General features: G+C 36.0%; 4 protein-coding genes across 4 annotated transcripts; 2 read left to right on the top strand and 2 right to left on the bottom strand.

Moving 5' to 3' along the window:
• LOC114300707 (F-box/kelch-repeat protein At3g23880-like) lies at positions 1–465 on the top strand. The gene has a single exon (XM_028245562.2). It carries the CDS (start codon positions 1–3, stop codon positions 463–465), a length of 465 nt encoding a protein of 154 aa, XP_028101363.2.
• Positions 466–5,884: 5,419 nt separating this feature from the next.
• On the top strand, positions 5,885–7,598 carry LOC114300688 (F-box/kelch-repeat protein At3g23880). The gene has a single exon (XM_028245546.2). The coding sequence runs from the start codon at positions 6,220–6,222 to the stop codon at positions 7,414–7,416; it is 1,197 nt and encodes a 398-aa protein (XP_028101347.2). The 5' UTR covers positions 5,885–6,219; the 3' UTR covers positions 7,417–7,598.
• A 1,578-nt stretch (positions 7,599–9,176) lies between these two features.
• On the bottom strand, positions 9,177–9,695 carry LOC145793773 (cytosolic sulfotransferase 12-like). The gene has a single exon (XM_082876644.1). The coding sequence runs from the start codon at positions 9,693–9,695 to the stop codon at positions 9,177–9,179; it is 519 nt and encodes a 172-aa protein (XP_082732770.1).
• A 496-nt stretch (positions 9,696–10,191) lies between these two features.
• On the bottom strand, positions 10,192–11,848 carry LOC114300689 (cytosolic sulfotransferase 5). The gene has a single exon (XM_028245547.2). The coding sequence runs from the start codon at positions 11,301–11,303 to the stop codon at positions 10,311–10,313; it is 993 nt and encodes a 330-aa protein (XP_028101348.2). The 5' UTR covers positions 11,304–11,848; the 3' UTR covers positions 10,192–10,310.
• Between the last annotated feature and the right edge of the window lie 5,838 nt (positions 11,849–17,686).

The raw sequence follows: 17,686 nt of genomic DNA, 5'->3' as shown, positions 1-17,686 counted from the left end.
ATGAGGCTCTCCATTGGGTCACATGTTGATACGGATTCGAGTTACTCTTCTTGGGTAATTGTTTCTCTTGATTTGGAGAAGGAAACATATGGAGCAATTGTGCCACCTAATTATGGGGATGGTGTTATTGATTTGACATTGTGTGGTTTAAAAGGATGCCTCAATGTGCTCTGCAACTTCCCTACTTGTGTTGATGTATGGGTAATGAGCGAGAATGGCGAGAGAGAACGTTGGACTAAGTTGTTCACAATACCATATTCTATAGTGTCAAGAATTTGCCACTACACATTATTGTGCATTTCGAAGAATGGTGAAATTTTATTGAAATTTGAGAATCGATTAGTTCTTTACAATCTGAAAGATTGTAAATTTAGGAATCCTGGAATACCTAACATGTGCAATTGTCTTCCGGTGGATACCTATGTTGAGAGCTTAGTCTCACTTGATGGAAATAATTTGGGTTAGAAGCAACAACAGTGTCAAAAGTTTAAGAAAGGTAAAATTAATATATCTTGTTATTCCTTCAACACTATATGTTTAATGCACAAAGATTTCTTTTCTTTACATTGACACCCTTGCTTTTATGTCTATATGTTAAAACACAAATCAAATAAAAATAAGACACCCAAAAGATCAAATGAGTTATAGTTCTCTCCACTTTTGAGGCTTTTACAATTGTAACATATTCATTTTCTCTCCCGAAGGTTGTCTCTTTTACGTAAGCATACTGCACCATTCTTGTTATTTTGTCAATATCCATGCCCAATTTCTATCTATCCAGCTTTACCAGATTAGGGTTTTTTAGGGTGTCATATACTTCATGATTTGATTTTGAACTGTGAAGGCCGTTGAAATGGCCTCAATTAGCGTGTGTTGTTACACAAAATAATGCATGCAAGAGAGAGAGAGAGAGAAGGGGCTGTTTTTGTTATTTTTTCTTTTGTATCTGTCTGAAACTTCAATGGAGGTAATTGTAATTTACATTTAATTTTACTTCTATCTTTGTATGCTTAAAAAATGGTCACCATTTCTTGTGTGAAAGTTGATGCCTAAACTTGTTTTTATCTTTTTGAATAGATACAAAAAAAAAAAAAAAAAAAAAAAAAAAAAAAAAAACTACCTGGCATTTTTGTGTTTGTGTTTCGAAGAGGTGTTTTTTGAATCTGACTTTGGATTCTCGGAAATTGGACGCCATTGTTTAGGGCCTATTCTCATCCATTGTTGAGGTTGTCGTAGAAGGGCAGCTCCAGCAGAAAATAATATTTCAAAGTAATACATATTTTGTATCCCCTTCCTCTTGATGTATACATATGTTCATTTTCATTTTGTTGACATCGCAACTACTATATTTGAGGTGCAATTTTAGAGCCATTGCTCTTGTGGATATTCGAGGTTTATTTTTGGGTCTTAATTGTATAAGCGTCTGTTTTAATGACAGTCAAGTAATGAGTTGTCTTTTTCTTCTTTTTTAAGCTTATACTTCATCAAGTATAATCAGAAACTTAAAATAGACGCTAAAAAATTATTGGGTGATTAGATTCTTCAAACTTCTTGTGGGTCTATGTTAAAGAAAGCACTTTATTATTCTTGTGCTTATTTATTTAACAAAATAGATGTACAAAATAAATTATTCAAATTACCCTCAAACAAGGGGAAAAGCCTTACCCAAAAGAAAAATAGAGAAGGGGTTAATGAAGTAATAGTAACATGTAGAGTTAACTCCTTGACATTGAACATCAATTTTGAGCCCTGACCTGTGTTTGAATTTATTTTGGGTAAATTATACTTTACTCCTTTTATGTTTGGTCGCTTTCCTACTTTGATTCCTAAAGTTTTTTTTTTTCATTTTGGCCTTTTATGATTTAAATTTTTTCCAATTTACTCTTAAAGCTAACTTATGTTCAAAATTAAGCAAAAAAATATCATAATAACTGTCACATAACATAAAAATATATATTATTATATTGAGATTTAAGTTTATTTTAGAGATGTGAGTTATATATAATAAAATATTTTTATACCACATGACTATCAATGTATTATTTTTTATCTAATTTTTAATAGAAATTTATTTTAGAAGTAGAAAATTTGAAATATGAAGAGCTAAAGTGAGAAAAAATAAATTTTAAGCGTTAAAGTGAGAAAATAGCCAAACATAAATGGGACAAAGTGTAATTTATCCATTTATTTTATTGTTTTGGTGGTTAAATCTCTTGTTTTATACAAACTTGTAGAGAGACAAGGGAGAAAAAAAGAAAAAGAAAAGAAAAGAAAGGCCAGTAATAGTATATATAAAATTAGATAAAATTACATAAACATGAAATGAATTAAAAATATTAGTAAATCAATGAAATATCTCTCAAATTGTAAAATTAATGAAAGCTTTGAAGGTAATTATGAAGAGGTTAAATCTGGAATTTTTAGGACAAACCTACCCTCCAACCTCTTTTCTTCCTATTTCTTTATTGTATATTTGGTTACTGTCGCTAGGAATAGGGCTAAATACGGAATCCGTAAAATTTGTAAATCGAATCAGTCCAGTCTAATCCGGTATGTCTGGACTGGATTTTTGAATCCTTGGTCCAATTTTGGATTGGAAAATTGAGGAACCGTTTCCCACGGATCATTTTCGAATTTCACTTCACAGTTCTGGATTGTAACCGATCCAGACCATATGCAACTTAGATTATATTCACATATCCCTAATACATACTATCCTATCTCTTATATATAAAACCAAATCCCTAATTTATAACATTTCATGCTCTTCTTTTCTCTTTGTGTGCAACAGTTGCTTTGTTACTATTGTTATGTTATTTTATAGTTTTAGTTTTGTAATGGTGTAATGGTAGAACCAGTTTTAGTTTTTTTTTGAAATTTGGTGATGGCTACTACTATTGTTGCTGTGGAACTGGATATTATATTTGTCTAAATTAATTGTGGAACAATATGCATGTTTATGTTTTGAAAAATTATGGACAAATTAATGTTGAAATGAAAATGTTATATAATTTTTCTTTATTAATAGATTATGTGAATCCATGGTTCCAAACCGAGCTGGACCGTGTTTAAATGGTCTGATTCATATTGATTCCATGATTTAAATGGATTGGACTAGTTTCAATTTTTATGGAACTGTAGATAACAGATTGGTTCTGGTTTTATCCCAAACCGAACCAATATGAGCCATGCTCATCCCTAGTTGACAATGATTGTCATAACTTCTCCCGCCATCCCTAACCCTTTCTTACTATCCCCCAACCCTCTTCAGTCACTTTCTTCCCTCACAACTCTTTCATTGTCATGGCTTCCACCTCTCATCACTCCAATCACCATAAACCTCCTCTAGCACTTCTTTGTCATGACCCAAAACTTCCAACCCACATTCTTGCAAAAAATAATTTGGCACATGTGTAATTTGTATCTATCAAAAGTGGCACTTGCATAAAACTTTATTTTGCGAAAATGGTGATTGGAAGTTTCAGGTCATCATGAACACTATGTTTGGGAATCTAGGAGAAAAAATAAAAGAAAGGATTACTTGAGTTATAAGAGAAAAGAAAAGAAATGATTGTGATTTCTCTCCTTTTTGTTTGGATAAGGAAGAAATAAAAGAAAAGAAATGACTGTGATTTCTCTCATTCTTGTTTGGTTAGATTTCATTAAGAGAAAAGAAAAGAAAAGAAAAGAAAAGAAATTATTTTATGTTATATTACCAAAATAACCTTTTTATATTTTCAATCATTTTATTTCTTTTATTTTTATAAGGATAAAATTGATATTATGAAAATAGTGATTTCTTTTCTCTCCCAATCTCTTCACTTTTGGGAAGATTGGAAATGAGGCTCATAAGAGAAATGAGTTTCTCTCCATTTCTCTCCATTTCTTCCCATTTCTCTCCACTTAGGTTATCTAAACAAGTAAGAGAAATACATATCTCTCCATTTCTTTTCTTTTCTCTCCAAATCATTCAATCCAAACATAGCTGAAGAGATGTTAGGGGGTTTATTGCAACTCCAATGGATAAGTTTTGGTTGAAAATAGATTGTTGAATGGAAGAGATGGGGATTTAAAATGGTGGGAGAGTAATAGAGGGTGATAATAGTGGTAGCCATGTGGGCACGAGGTGGGGATGGTGGGAAAGGACATGATAGTAGTGGTTAACTATCACAAAGTGTTGTAAAGACAAACGCAAAAGGGAGGAGCATGATGTGAAGAAAAAGGGGAGTTTGGTAAATTCAAAGAAAATGAAGGGACTTTTTGGTTCAATTTTGAATAAATTAGATTTTGTGGATGTTTGGAAAGTGGCTATTTTTTAGGCTTTTTGGTTTTTTGACTATTTTAGTAGGCTATTTTAGATTTTGTGTTTGGAAAGATGGGATGAATTTTTATTTGAGTTGTTGTATTGAAAAATGTGTTTGAAATGGTGATGTAATGTAAAATGACCAAACTGCCCATACAAAAAACAATAAAATACAAAAGGCAGCAATACACGTGGCAGTAAGGATATTGCCACCATCCAACCTTTGTTGACCTAGGTTCACAAATTTATTTGTAATAAATGAATTCAATTGATGTCAATTGTCACTCTCTGTTTTCTGGATATGAACTACACAAAGGGTAAAAATGTCTTTTTACCAACATAGTGACATCTAACTGTAGAGAAGCTTGGTAGCTCAGGAAATTCTATTTCGAGACACCAAACTATCTCTGTGTACATCTTTTCTCAATCCACACATTTAGTAATTTGATTTTTACTTCTTTATCTCAGTCCACATACTTTGCATTCCAAATATACCCTCACATTCTCTATGCACATCCTCTCCTTCCATCCTTTAATGTCCTTTTGCCTTTTTCTTCTTTCACTTGGCCTTCTCTCTCCTCCTTCCCTCTTCAAAATATTCAGAGCCGCTAGGTTTGCTTCAATGGCGGACCAAACCCACTTCGAATCTCAGAAAACCCAATTACAAAATGAGACATGGACAGTAGACAGAAGCATGTAACACCATAGCATGCCTAAGCAACAAAGAGACATAGCTAAATTACCGATTACCTAAGTTACTTCCTCAAGTTTCCTCAAGCACTCCAATCAAACATGTTATGCACAATAGAGTATTTAAATATATACAAGAACAAATATTATGTACAGATATAGATTATAAGAAAAAAGATTATACTCTAAAAAGATTTATGCCTAACTGAACCTACATTATGTATACTCTGATCTTCTGGAGCAAACATAAACACAACAGAACAGAACAGAACAATGAAATCAGACGCTATTTACAATTTTACACAAAACCAACAGCCTGATTCCAATTCCTACACACTGTCATCTTACAATTGGTGAACACAAGAATTAAATGACGCATTTGGTTTAGGAGAACAACCATCATATGTACCCCATAGTAGAAGAAACTATGTAATGTCAAAACAGTTCTACAAGATCGATCATTTTGGTGTTGTTTGGTAAATTTACAGTCTACTTTTTTTTTATTATTATTTTACAAGATCGATCAATCTGGTGTTGTTCTCTGCTTTGTATGGTTGAGATTTGGGCATGGAAGGCGATGGCCGGAGGTGAAGTGGCTGGTGAGATGGTGGTGGGTAAAATGTATATGGAGAAATTGTGAGATGTGTGGATGAGAGGGTGGTAGGTGAGATGGTAATTTTATTAAAAAATAAAATTATAATTCTAAAAAAATTCATTAAGTGTGTGGAGTATGAAAACTTGGTGGTTGGAAATAGAATTTCCTTGATACCTCAGCTACAATCAAGCTACATGAATTTTTCATAAAAGAGACTAAAGTAACCTAACCAACAAGTTGCCAAACACCGTCGATGTTGACAATTTACAATATTTTATTTTGTTACCTTCCATGTCTATTGCATCCATCCACCATGTCTATTGCAACCAATTTTTATTTCCTTATTTCTTCACAATTTTCTTAGATGTTGCTATTTATTTGCAATTTATCCACAAAATCGATTTTCAATTTTTAATTTCTGAATTACAAAATTTTATCACTCCTATTTATACCATCTCCTATCCAAAAAAATAAAATAAAAAATTAAAATCTCCAATTTTTATTTTCATTTTCCAACAATTATTCGGCTTTTGTCAGGACAAATCAAACTGTACATAGCATTAAAAGCTTGTACCAATCTGGGAGAATCTCATTTCAGCCGAAACGAAACCCTAGAATCTCAGCTCCATCCATGGCGATCGAAAGCGAATTGACTTATCGAGAAACCAAAAGGATCAAGACGACTCACCAAAGCCCCATCCCAGCCGAAGAAGATTCACAGCCGTTGCCGAACCTTCCTCATGAAATCATCGTCGAGTTTCTCTCTAGATTGCCCGTCAAGTCTCTGCTTCAATTCAGGTCCGTTTGCAAATCATGGCTTTCTTTGATTTCAAATCCCCAATTCGTGAAAACCCATCTTAGTATAGCATCTAAGATCGATGATTGTACCAACCAGAGACTCTTATTGAGCTCTATTTGTCCCCATTTTGATCTCAAGTCATGTTCTCTTTATTCTGTATTGTATGAACAATCTGATAATGCTGTTGAACTTGATTATCCATTGAAAGACCCTCATCATTCGGTTTGGATTGTGGGTTCATGTAATGGGTTGGTTTGTATTGCTATTGAAGAAGATTCTATATTTCTATGGAACCCATCTACTAGGAAATCGAAGAAATTGCCGAATTCGGGTATTAGAATGAGGTATGGTTGTTTTATAATATATGGGTTTGGTTATGATGAATCCATAGATGATTACAAGGTGGTGGGGATCTTCTGTGTTTTTGGCAGTGGGGGTTCGTATGAGAATGAGGTGAAAGTTTATGCATTGAGGACCGATTCTTGGAGGAGGATTCAAGACTTTCCTTGTGGTATTCCTTTGGATGATTCGGGGAAATTTGCAAATGGGGCGCTCCATTGGGCTGCTAGTGGCGATACTGGTTCGAGTCACTCTTGGGTTATTGTTTCTCTTGATTTGGCAAAGGAGACGTATGGGGAGGTTGTGCAACCTAATTATGGTGATGGTGGTTTTGATTTGACATTGGGTGTTTTAAAAGGGTGCCTTTGTGTGCTCTGTAACTTCCAAGGAACTCGTGCTGATGTATGGGTAATGAATGAGTATGGCATCAGAGAGTCTTGGATTAAATTGTTCGCAATACCATATGTGACAGATCCAGGGAATTATGAGTACTCCCCTCCGTTGTGCATTTCAAAGAATGGTGAAATTTTATTGGAATTTGGATCAGGTTTGGTTCTGTTCAATCCAAAGGATGGTACATTTAGGAATGCTGCAATTCATAACTTGTGTGCCTGTCTTGAAGCGGATATCTATGTTGAGAGCCTAGTTTCACCCAATCCTAACAATGTGCTTCAAGGGCAACAGCAATGACAAAAGGTCAAGCAAGGAAAAATTACTCTCATTATTGTGTCAGCTTTTTCCTTCCAGACTACATTTAATCCACAAGGTGTTTGTACCATTCTTTATCTTTATATATGCATTTGTGATATACTCAATTTTGATCTTGAAACCATAAAAATGTTTGCCATACAATGCTTATTAACGTTTGTTTTTGTCTTTTGCACTTTGGATGTTTTGTTGCAGACAAAAAATAATTTCTGAAATAATTTAAGATTTGCTGAAGTAATTAACAAAAACCTTTGGGCTGTAAATGCCTTTTTGCCGCAACACATTAATTGTTAATGGCGGTAATTAAATTGTTTAAAAAATATGGTTCAACCTGAATATGGAATCATGGTTAATAGAGTTGATTTTAGAACACACTGTTGTAGATATTGTGGTTAATAGAGTTGATTTTGGGGGTTTGGCCTCATCATCGAATTAATCAAAAACTGATGATGATGATGATGATGATGATGGCCACTACTAGGTTGTCGTGTTAGGTGCATAAGGCTCTGGCTTATAGTAGAGTCTGGGAGAGGTAGTAGGCTCTGGCTTATGCACATGTTGGTTATGACTCGTAGTGGTATTTTTAATTATGACTCAAAGTGGTATGTTTGGTTATGACACAATGTGGTGTTAATTTCGACCCATAGTGGTGTTTGGGTTACGACTCATTGTTGTGTTTTGACTGACACAATGTGGTGTTAGTTACGACCTATAGTGGTGTTTTAGTTATGACTAAGTTTGGTTATCAGACAAAAGTGGTGTTTTGACTATTTAGTTGATTCCTGATTCATTTATGTACGGATTTTGGGAATTATTGGCAGTGGAAGAATAGAAGTATTCAAGTAAAGCAAGTTGCAAGAAATTTAAGTCATGTTTGACGATCAGTATGGATTTTCTGGCACGATTGGAAATTTGTAGTACCACATTTAGAATACACAAGATAAGAGATGAAATTGTATATATATATATATATTGTGGTTGTAACGACCCCATCCCACATAAACTTGAGTACCACATCAAAAGTTTATGCAAGGATCTTGGGTATATATGTGCATGTAAGAACAATAAATCTAAATGACATTCATGGTATGTAAGGATATAAAAGGGGGGGAGTTTGTATTGCGCCCCTTGCAAAGACGTAAGCCTATAAAAGGGGAGTGTTTCCATTGCTCTTATATGTTACAAGATCCTGCCATTTTACTGGCATGGATATTACACAAATAAAAGGCAAAAAACGAACATCAAACTTGAGAAAACTTAAGAAAACTTGAACATCAAAGCATATAACTATAACAAACCAAGAAAAACTTAAGAGAGCTTGAAAGTCAAACCAGATCCTACTAGTTTTTCTTCCATGATCGTCTTCGTGTTCAGCCATGGTAGGAGTAAGATAATTGGCTTAATTAGGCACTATTTGGATACCCTACAAAGTTTGTGCTAATCTTGTTGACCTCCAAATCTTTTAAGTTGTCAAAACTGCTTTGATACTTCTTTGATTATCCCTTCGCTCTCTTCTTCCACAGAGAAAGGAAAATCCATGAACTTAGCCATCTCTTTCAACTGAGAAATGGTGTCTTCTTTCATATCTTCATATTTCAAAAACAACACTGTCTGGTCTCTCTTGGCTCACCTTCTCGTACCTCGACTCATGATCCCAGAATGGCCCATATCCACATATACCCATGCAAAACATCTAGAAAGCTTCCTCTATCAGACTTGAATTGAAAGGTCTACCCAAAATCTTAGAAGTGAAGTGGCTGAAGGACATAAATTGGTCCAAAGGGTTTCGACAAACATAAACAACACGACAGTTGGAGTCTCTGATGGAACCAGGCAGTGCAGAGTATGGCACATGGGTAGCTAAACTTCTCCTGCTGGGAATGTCTTCGAGCTTGAGGATTGGGTTCTTGGCCATAGAAATCAATTTCGAGGAAAGGAACGAGGATGTGAGGGTTGGTGGTGAGCAATGGGCTTTCGCTAAGGGGATAATTGTTGCGGTTTTCAATGGTGAAGGCGAGGGCTTTCAACCATGTTGTCCCTGATTTTGGGAGGGTGACTATTATCAGATCAGTGTCTTGTGCTATGATGCGTTGCTGAAATAAGATGATACCTTGAATGAATTGAGATGGATACCAATGCCTTTCATACAAATAGAGATCTATCCCATCTGGGATTTTTTCTTTTGGAAGGGTTTTAAACAGTTCTTCCATTTCACTGCCCATCCTCTCTTCTTCTCCACAAATTTGAGGAGCTTCTTTCATTTTCTTCATGAGAGAGAGAGAGAGTAATCTCGATAAACAAGTGAAGAGTTGTATAATAGAAAATTAAAAAAGGTATCAACTAGCTAACACAGTGTCATGTTGTGCTTATAAACATTTGCATATATAGTAGGAACGAGCAGCGATATATATAATTTTATTTCTCAAAATCCACTCGCTTGTGTCTAGGAATAAGAAAAAAAGATTAAAAAAAATACAATTATATGTAGCATTTTCCTAGAAAGAATAGAACCACGTGAAGAGCATGAAGACTACTACTTTTAACTAGGGGTGTTCACAGATCGGTTTTGGACGGTTTGGTTTGTGGCTTAGACCCGGTTTGGTTTGTGGCTTAGACCCGCCCGCATATGTGTGGTTTAGGAAAAATTGAACCCGTAACCGCCCGCAACCCGCAATAAAAATTAAACCCAACAGAGCCATTATCTTGATATTAGATATGGCTCAATCAAGAAAATCTAAAAAATTTCAGATGTTCAACTTGAAGTCTCCAAAGACTTTAGGTCATTATTGCATTAAACAAACGAAATTACAAGGGATAGTAAATAAATTATACTAAATAGAAAGTAATCATCCAACATTATGAAACAACTCAAATATTTAAGAGAACTTGAAATCCAGACCAGAGCCAGCAAATTTTTCTTCCATGAGCTTGTTCATGCGTTCAACCATGGAAGGAGTAAGATAATTTGCCCAGTCTCCTACCTCACCTTTCCTAAAGAAAACACTATACGGATGTCCCATTCTATTTTTTTCATTCTTGTTCACCTCTAAATCTTTCAAGTTGTCAAAACTACACAACTTTAATACTTCCTCAATCACCCCTTGGCTCTCTTCTTCCACAGAGAAAGGTAAACCCATGAACTTAGCCAACACTTTCAGGTGAGAAATGGGGTCTTCTTTCATATCTTCGTATTTCAAAAACAACACCTTGCCTGGTCTCTCTCGGCTTGCCTTCCAGTACTCCAACACATGATCCCAGAATGGCCCATATGCGGACACACCACGACAGAACATGTCGAAACTTTCCTCTATGAAGCTTGGATTGAAAGGTCTATTTGAAAGCTTACAAGCAAAGTGGCTGAATGAGATGAACTGATCTAGAGGGTTTCGACAGAGATAGACAACGCGGCAATCAGAGTCCTTAATGGAAGTAGGCAAAGCAGAGTGTGGCACATGGGTTGCTAAGATTCTAGGGCTAGGAAAGTCTTCAAGCTTGAGGAATGGGTTCTTGCCGTAGAAGGCATCGCTGAGGAAAGGGACGAGGACGTGAGGGTTGGTGGCCAGCAATGGGCTTTCGTTGAGAGGGTAGTTGTTAAGATTTGCTATGGCGAATGCCAGAGCTTTCAACCATGTTGTGCCTGATTTTGGGAAGCTGACTAGTATCAGATCAGTGTCTTGTGCTTTGAACTGTTGCTGAAATGGGATGATGCAATGGATGAACATAGATGGATACCAATGCCCTTCATAGAAATAGAGATCTATACCTTCTGGGAGTTTCTCCATGGGAAGGGTTTTGAGTAGTTCTTCCATTTCCTCACTTATTCTCTCTTCATCTCCACAAGTTTGGCATGTTTCTTTTAGTTTCTCCATGATTGAGAAAGAGAGTGTGTGAGCGAATGAGTGAGAAACGTGTAAACAGGGAGAAGAGTTGTTATAGGCAAAATTTGAGTATACACGAGGCAGGAATATGAAACCACGTGTTGAGTATGAAGATACTACTTAGAGAGAGAGAGAGAGAGAGAGAGAGAGAGAGAGAGAGAGAGAGAGAATGAATGGATGGATGGGTGAGTGAATGAGAGAGAGAGAGAGAGAATGAATGGATGGGTGAGTGAGTGAATGAGAGAGAGAGAGAGAGAGAGAGAGAATGAATGGATGGATGGGTGAGTGAGTGAGTGAATGAGAGAGAGAGAGAGAGAGAGAGAGAGAATGAATGGATGGATGGATGGGTGAGTGAGTGAATGAGAGAGAGAGAGAGAGAGAATGAATGGATGGGTGAGTGAGTGAATGAGAGAGAGAGAGAGAGAGAGAATGAATGGGTGAGTGAGTGAGTGAGTGAGTGAGTGAGTGAGTGAGTGAATGAGAGAGAGAGAGAGAGAGAGAGAGAATGAATGGATGGGTGAGGGAGTGAATGAGTGAGTACGAAACGTGTAAACAGGGAGAAGAGTTCTTATATGCAAAATTTGAGTATACACGAGGAAGGAATATGAAACCACGTGTTGAGTATGAAGACATTACTTGTAGGCCATGTTTGGTTAAGAGATTTTAAAAAAAATTAAAAAGAAAATAAGAAAAAATAAGTGAAATATAAATAAAATAAATTATATTTTATTTAATTTTACATATTTTTTTTTTTCTAAATTTTTTCTCAAATTTTCTAATCAAATACAGTAAAATGATATATATATATATACATAAAGTTTTCATTGATACTATCGACAATTAATACGCATCTGATAATTTTCCATTTCAAGGGAACAGGCATTGATTGATTGATAGTACTACCATTTTATTTTTTTTTAGAAGGGAGAGTTTTCTCCTGTCCACGTAGTAGATTAGAGCTTATTGTTAGATTTGTAGTATAGATTTGGTTTTGATGATTTGAACCGTTTAATATGTAGAGCTGGTTAAATATTTTATACTTGCAAAAAATAGCATTGATCAAATATTAGTAGTCCCTTTATTAGAACACATTTTTGTTAATAATTTATTTTTAAAATCATATCTATCATTGATAAAAATAATATATTCTGATCAAGGGACTATCAATATCTAATCAATATAACTTTTTACAAATATAAAATACCCAATAAATTTTACGCATTAAACGGGTCGAATTATTAAAACCAAATCTATTACAGGATGCTCCATCTCCTTTTTGGAATAAGTCTATACATTTTTCATTGGATAACTCGGTAATAAACATCACTTTCTGATAATTTCCCATTTCAAGTGAACCGTGCAAAAGACATGGATTGATTGATAGTATTACCATTTTCTTTTCTTTTCTTTTTTAGAATAAAGAATCCAAACTTAGGGGCAATTTGAGAAGATTGGCATTTTAATTTTTTTTTTTTAAATTTTCAACTTTTTTGGGTCATATCACAATTTGAGAACTTTATAAAAAAATCAACTTTTTGACTTTTTACTAAGATCTCTCCAAAGAGACACAAAAAGTCGGTTTTTTTGTCAAAAAAATCATTAAAAAAGTCAAAAAATCAAAAAGTCAATTTTTTACTAATTTTTCAAAACATCCCATAATCTCTCTATTTTTTTACACACAAAATTTAAAAAAGTTAGATTTTTACCATCTTCTCAAAACACTACTTATTTACTCACATTTTTTTGGTTGAATAGTTGAAATTAAATTTGTATAGGGTTCATTTGGAAAGAAAAAGCCCGGGGCTTTTTGACTATTTTAGTTACAAAAAAATAAAATAAGTTTTTTAATCCAATAAGATAAAACATCACATCTAATTCATAATCATTATATTTTTTTTCTCACAAAAGTCAAAAGATCTATCCCAAACGAGGCTCAAGTTAAAATAGTCAAAAAAATTAAAAATTCAACTCACATTTCAAACGAACCCATAGTGTGTGGTCTCTATATAAAATTAATCATAATTGTAAAATAATAATTTTGAATAATTTCTAAATTAATAAGGGTAAATACGTAGGTGCCGTTTGGTAACACTTACGTTTTCAGTTTCCTGTTTATATTTACAAAAAATTAAAAAACTCAAATAAAAACTTGTTTGGTAATTTTTTGATTTATAAATCAGTGGTCTCAGTTTATAAATTTAGCCAAAAAATTTAAACTCAAAAAATGAGTTTTCGTTTTGAGTTGAGTTTTTTTTTTTTTAACCACCCAACACTAGCCACTATCCGCCACCATTTTCCACCACTGTCTTCTACTACCACCACCCACCCCCCACCACCAACTGCCACCACCACTCACCACCCACCTGCCACCACCACCCACCACCCGCCACCACCACCCAACTGCCACCCACCATCCACTACTCACCTGCCATTCACTTGCCATCACCACCCACTCCTCGCCACCGCCGCCACCACCACCACCACCACCCACTACCCATCTGCCACCCACCTGCCACTACCCACCACCCGCTACTACCATCCACCGCCCACAACCACCATCTACCACCACCACTCACCACCCACGTGCCACCACCATCCACCACCCGCCACCACCAGCCACCTGCCACCCACCCGTTACCACCACCCACCACTACCATCACCCATTACCCACTCCTCACCCACCTACCACCACCATCCACCACCCACCACCACCACCACCACCACCACCCACTCGTTACCACGCACCATCCGCCATTGTCACCCACCCACCCACCACCACCACCCGTCACCTACTCGCCACCACCACCCACCCGTCACCACCACCCACTCGCTACCACCCGCCACCACTCGCCATCTGCCACCCACCTGCCACCACCACCCGCCACCACCACCCACTCGCTACCACCCACCACCCGCCACCGTCACCCACCCACCCACCATAACCACCCGCCACCACCCGCTATCCACCACCTACCTGCCACTACCACCCACCGCCACCACCACCGCCACCACCCACTCGCTACCACCCATCACCTGTCACCATTACCCACCCACCCACCACTACCGCCCACCACCTATCTGCCACCACCACCCACCCGCCACCACCCACCGCCACTTGCCATCCGCCACCCACCTGCCACCACCACCCACCACCTGCCGCAACTACCACCACCACCACCAACTCACTACCACCCGCCACCCGCCACCGTCACCCACCCACCCACCCACCACCACTCGCTACCCACCACCCACCGTCACCACTTTCTACCACCGTCTTCCACCGCTACTTGCCACCACTTGCCATTTCTCACTCTTTTTTATATTTTTAAATTTTTTTAAACATATTGTCAATTACCAGACGCGTTTGTAGTTTATGTTTTTTTAAAAATAAACAAAAATCAGTTTATAAAATTTTTGTAAATATAAATTGAAAACGTAAACGTTACCAAACAGACCTGTAGTATTATAGTTTTTTTTTTCACATGCTAAGGTTGAATAGATGTTTAATTTATTTTTATGTATTAATTTAATGTTAAATTTTAGTTTAGTTTCATTTTAAATTGAAATATAGTAGTTGATATCAATTAATAAAACCCAAATGCATTCATGTCCTGTTCCCATTAGTTGAAATTTTGGTTCTGCCATTGTGGGTACCATTTGGTACGATGTTTATATGATTCATCAACCCTACCTATATAATCCTTGAACCGACTTTAAAATATGAAGGTTTAGGTTCGAACTTAGAGCAGTAGATTAATAGTTAAAAATGTCATTTTTGAGTACGTGAAATATACTTGATGATTTAGGAATTATTTAGAATGATCTAAATAAATATAATTTTTAATTTTTTATGAAAAAATATATAAAAAAATAAAGAAATAATATAATTTAAAAAAATATAAAAAATTGCACTTATATAGTGTACCTTAAACAATGCGTTAGTCGAAACAAAATTTTGAATAGCCCATGAGCAAAAACAAATAATAATAATAATAGAGTATAAATTCACCTTGGAATGTGCAAAAGGCATTAGAACTAAGGATTGAAAATTACATACAAAAATCATGGAACATAAACGAGTGGCGTATATCGTGAGCTCCATTAATGTTTTGGTGGTGTGTTCCTTATTTGGTAAGAGATTAATTTTTGACTGGCAACCGGTTATCCCGAGGTCAGAGCCCACAGAGGCCGTGATGACACCTCAGAGCCCCTTTTTTTCTTGTTCAAAAAAAAAAAAAAAAAAAAAAAGAGGTGCTATCTCTCCCAAATTATTTTAAGGTAATGTTGGCTTATTTTTCCTACAAAGGGAAATACCATAAATGTTAGCGTGCCAGTAAGGATTGACAAATTCTTACGGATTAAATTCAAGCCAATTATCAAGTGATTGTGTTGACGGTTCTTTTTCCTCAATGAAAAAGATTTCAAAATTGCCAAGTGTAGAAAAAATAAAAATTAAAAAAACGAGGGAGACGGACAAATATGATTGAGTGAACAATCGGGGTGATTGAGTGAATAATCAAAGTAACAATTAATTACCTCTACTCCTATGCTTTGAAAAGGAAGTGCATAAAATTACCTCTATTCCTATACTTCGAAAAATAAGTGTTGAAAATAAAGTGCAGGAAATATAAACGACGAGAAAAAAATAAAAATCAATTATCTTTTATTTGAGTTGGATCCATCACAATGTAGCCATGAATGGTTATTTATAGGCAAAAAATTTATAGGAAAAAACTACCTAATAACTATTATATTCTTTCATCTCCTATACTTCACACTCCATGATTATAGCGACCCTGACTTTCTCCCATTTGATTATTGTATCCGGACTTAGGTTCCGTAGATTCTGTAATTGTATAATTGTTGTTGTCGTCCTTTATTTTCTCATTTGGAGTTATAAGATGTGTTGGGCAGGTTTGTTTCAGGTTGGTTGGGTTTGGAAACCAAGTGTTGCTGTCCAGTTTTTGGGTTGGTCGCTCGAGCGAGGACATTGTCGCTCGAGCGAGCGGTTTCGTCTAGTATAGACCTGAGAGCAGTGTTTCTTCACTCGATCGAGTTTTTCTTCGATCGAGCGAGCGAGGTGTGGTTCTTTGCTCGAGCGAGAATTTAGTCGCTCAAGCGAGCTTCTGGGTTGTAAACCTGAAGCATCGAGTTTTTGACTCGAGCGAGGGTTTCGTGTGTCTGGTAGCTCGAGCGACCAAGTGTTCGCTCGAGCGAGCCTGTCGGGTTTATATACGCAGCAGCGGTTTTTAAAACGTTTTTTCACATTTTTTTGATCCTAAAACCCTAGTTCCGAGTTCTCTCTCCCTCTACTCACCTTCTTTCTTAGGTTTCATCACCTTTTAGGGTGTTTCTACCCTAGTTGCTTTATTAAAAAGATAGAGTGAGTCGAGAGCTTCGTTTTAATCTGAGAGTTTGTAGTTTCGGAGCACTTTGGTTTTGGGTCATCATCTCCGTCTTCTCCATTCGGGTTATTTTCTTCGAGGTAGGGATTTCCTACTCCACCTTATAAGTTTTGTTCTAAGTTTTGGTATTTTGATATGTTGGGGGTACTTTGGTAATTTTGGGAAAAACCCTAGTTGTATTAATAAATTAATTTGTATAATTAATTTAAGGAAATTGGGGAATTTTATTAAATTCATGAAATTGAGGAATTCATTGATTAAATGGTGTAGTTGGATAATTTAAATCACTCGCCTATTGAATTATTGATATATTTATTTCCAGCCTAGAAATAACTGTTTTGGGCTATCGGTGGAGGATAGTCGTGTTTGTTGTAGACATTGCATGTGGATTAGGGAAAATTGAAACTAATCAATTTGTTTAAGTCATAAATTTAGACTATTGAATTAATACAGAAAATACATGTATTGATTGAGCATTGCATATGCATATTGTTTGGGAGGAGATAGGGGATGTACTCCACGGTTTAGGGGAAGATAGGAGATGGACCTCTAAACCGGATTTTTGTTTGGGAGGAGATAGGGGATGAACTCCATTAGCATCACTATTATGTGTGCTTATTATATTGAAGTGTTTTTACATGTTATTGATACAGCACTAAAATGTGTATCAAACGGGAAGTATGAAGTGTTTTGATATGAGCCTGAGTCTCATCTGTGTTGTTGATATTGGAAGTAATGTGAATATGTTATATAGTTCACTGTGGTAAGTTTGGCCAGGTTCTGAGCCTTATTGATAATAATGGGAATTGAAACATGTCATAGACGTTAGTGTCATGAGACTGTATTAAGTTATAATTGATTATCTTGGTTAACCATGTATTGAATGCTATAGCTTTATTCAATGCTTATATTTGGTTTAGTATTTTTCTACTGGGCTGTGGCTCACCCTTTATGGGAACATCATTTTCA

This window comes from Camellia sinensis, chromosome 6 (assembly GCF_055761805.1).
Source record: "Camellia sinensis isolate YWXY chromosome 6, ASM5576180v1, whole genome shotgun sequence".
Taxonomy (NCBI): domain Eukaryota; kingdom Viridiplantae; phylum Streptophyta; class Magnoliopsida; order Ericales; family Theaceae; genus Camellia; species Camellia sinensis.
The sequence above is the reverse complement of the archived record's forward strand: the minus strand, read 5'-3'. Positions and strand labels throughout refer to the sequence as shown.

Excerpts from the sequence above, each read along its gene's own strand:
- LOC114300707 (XM_028245562.2), top strand. The coding sequence starts at position 1 with ATGAGGCTCTCCATTGGGTCACATGTTGATACGGATTCGAGTTACTCT.
- LOC114300688 (XM_028245546.2), top strand. The coding sequence starts at position 6,220 with ATGGCGATCGAAAGCGAATTGACTTATCGAGAAACCAAAAGGATCAAG.
- LOC145793773 (XM_082876644.1), bottom strand. The coding sequence starts at position 9,695 with ATGAAAGAAGCTCCTCAAATTTGTGGAGAAGAAGAGAGGATGGGCAGT.
- LOC114300689 (XM_028245547.2), bottom strand. The coding sequence starts at position 11,303 with ATGGAGAAACTAAAAGAAACATGCCAAACTTGTGGAGATGAAGAGAGA.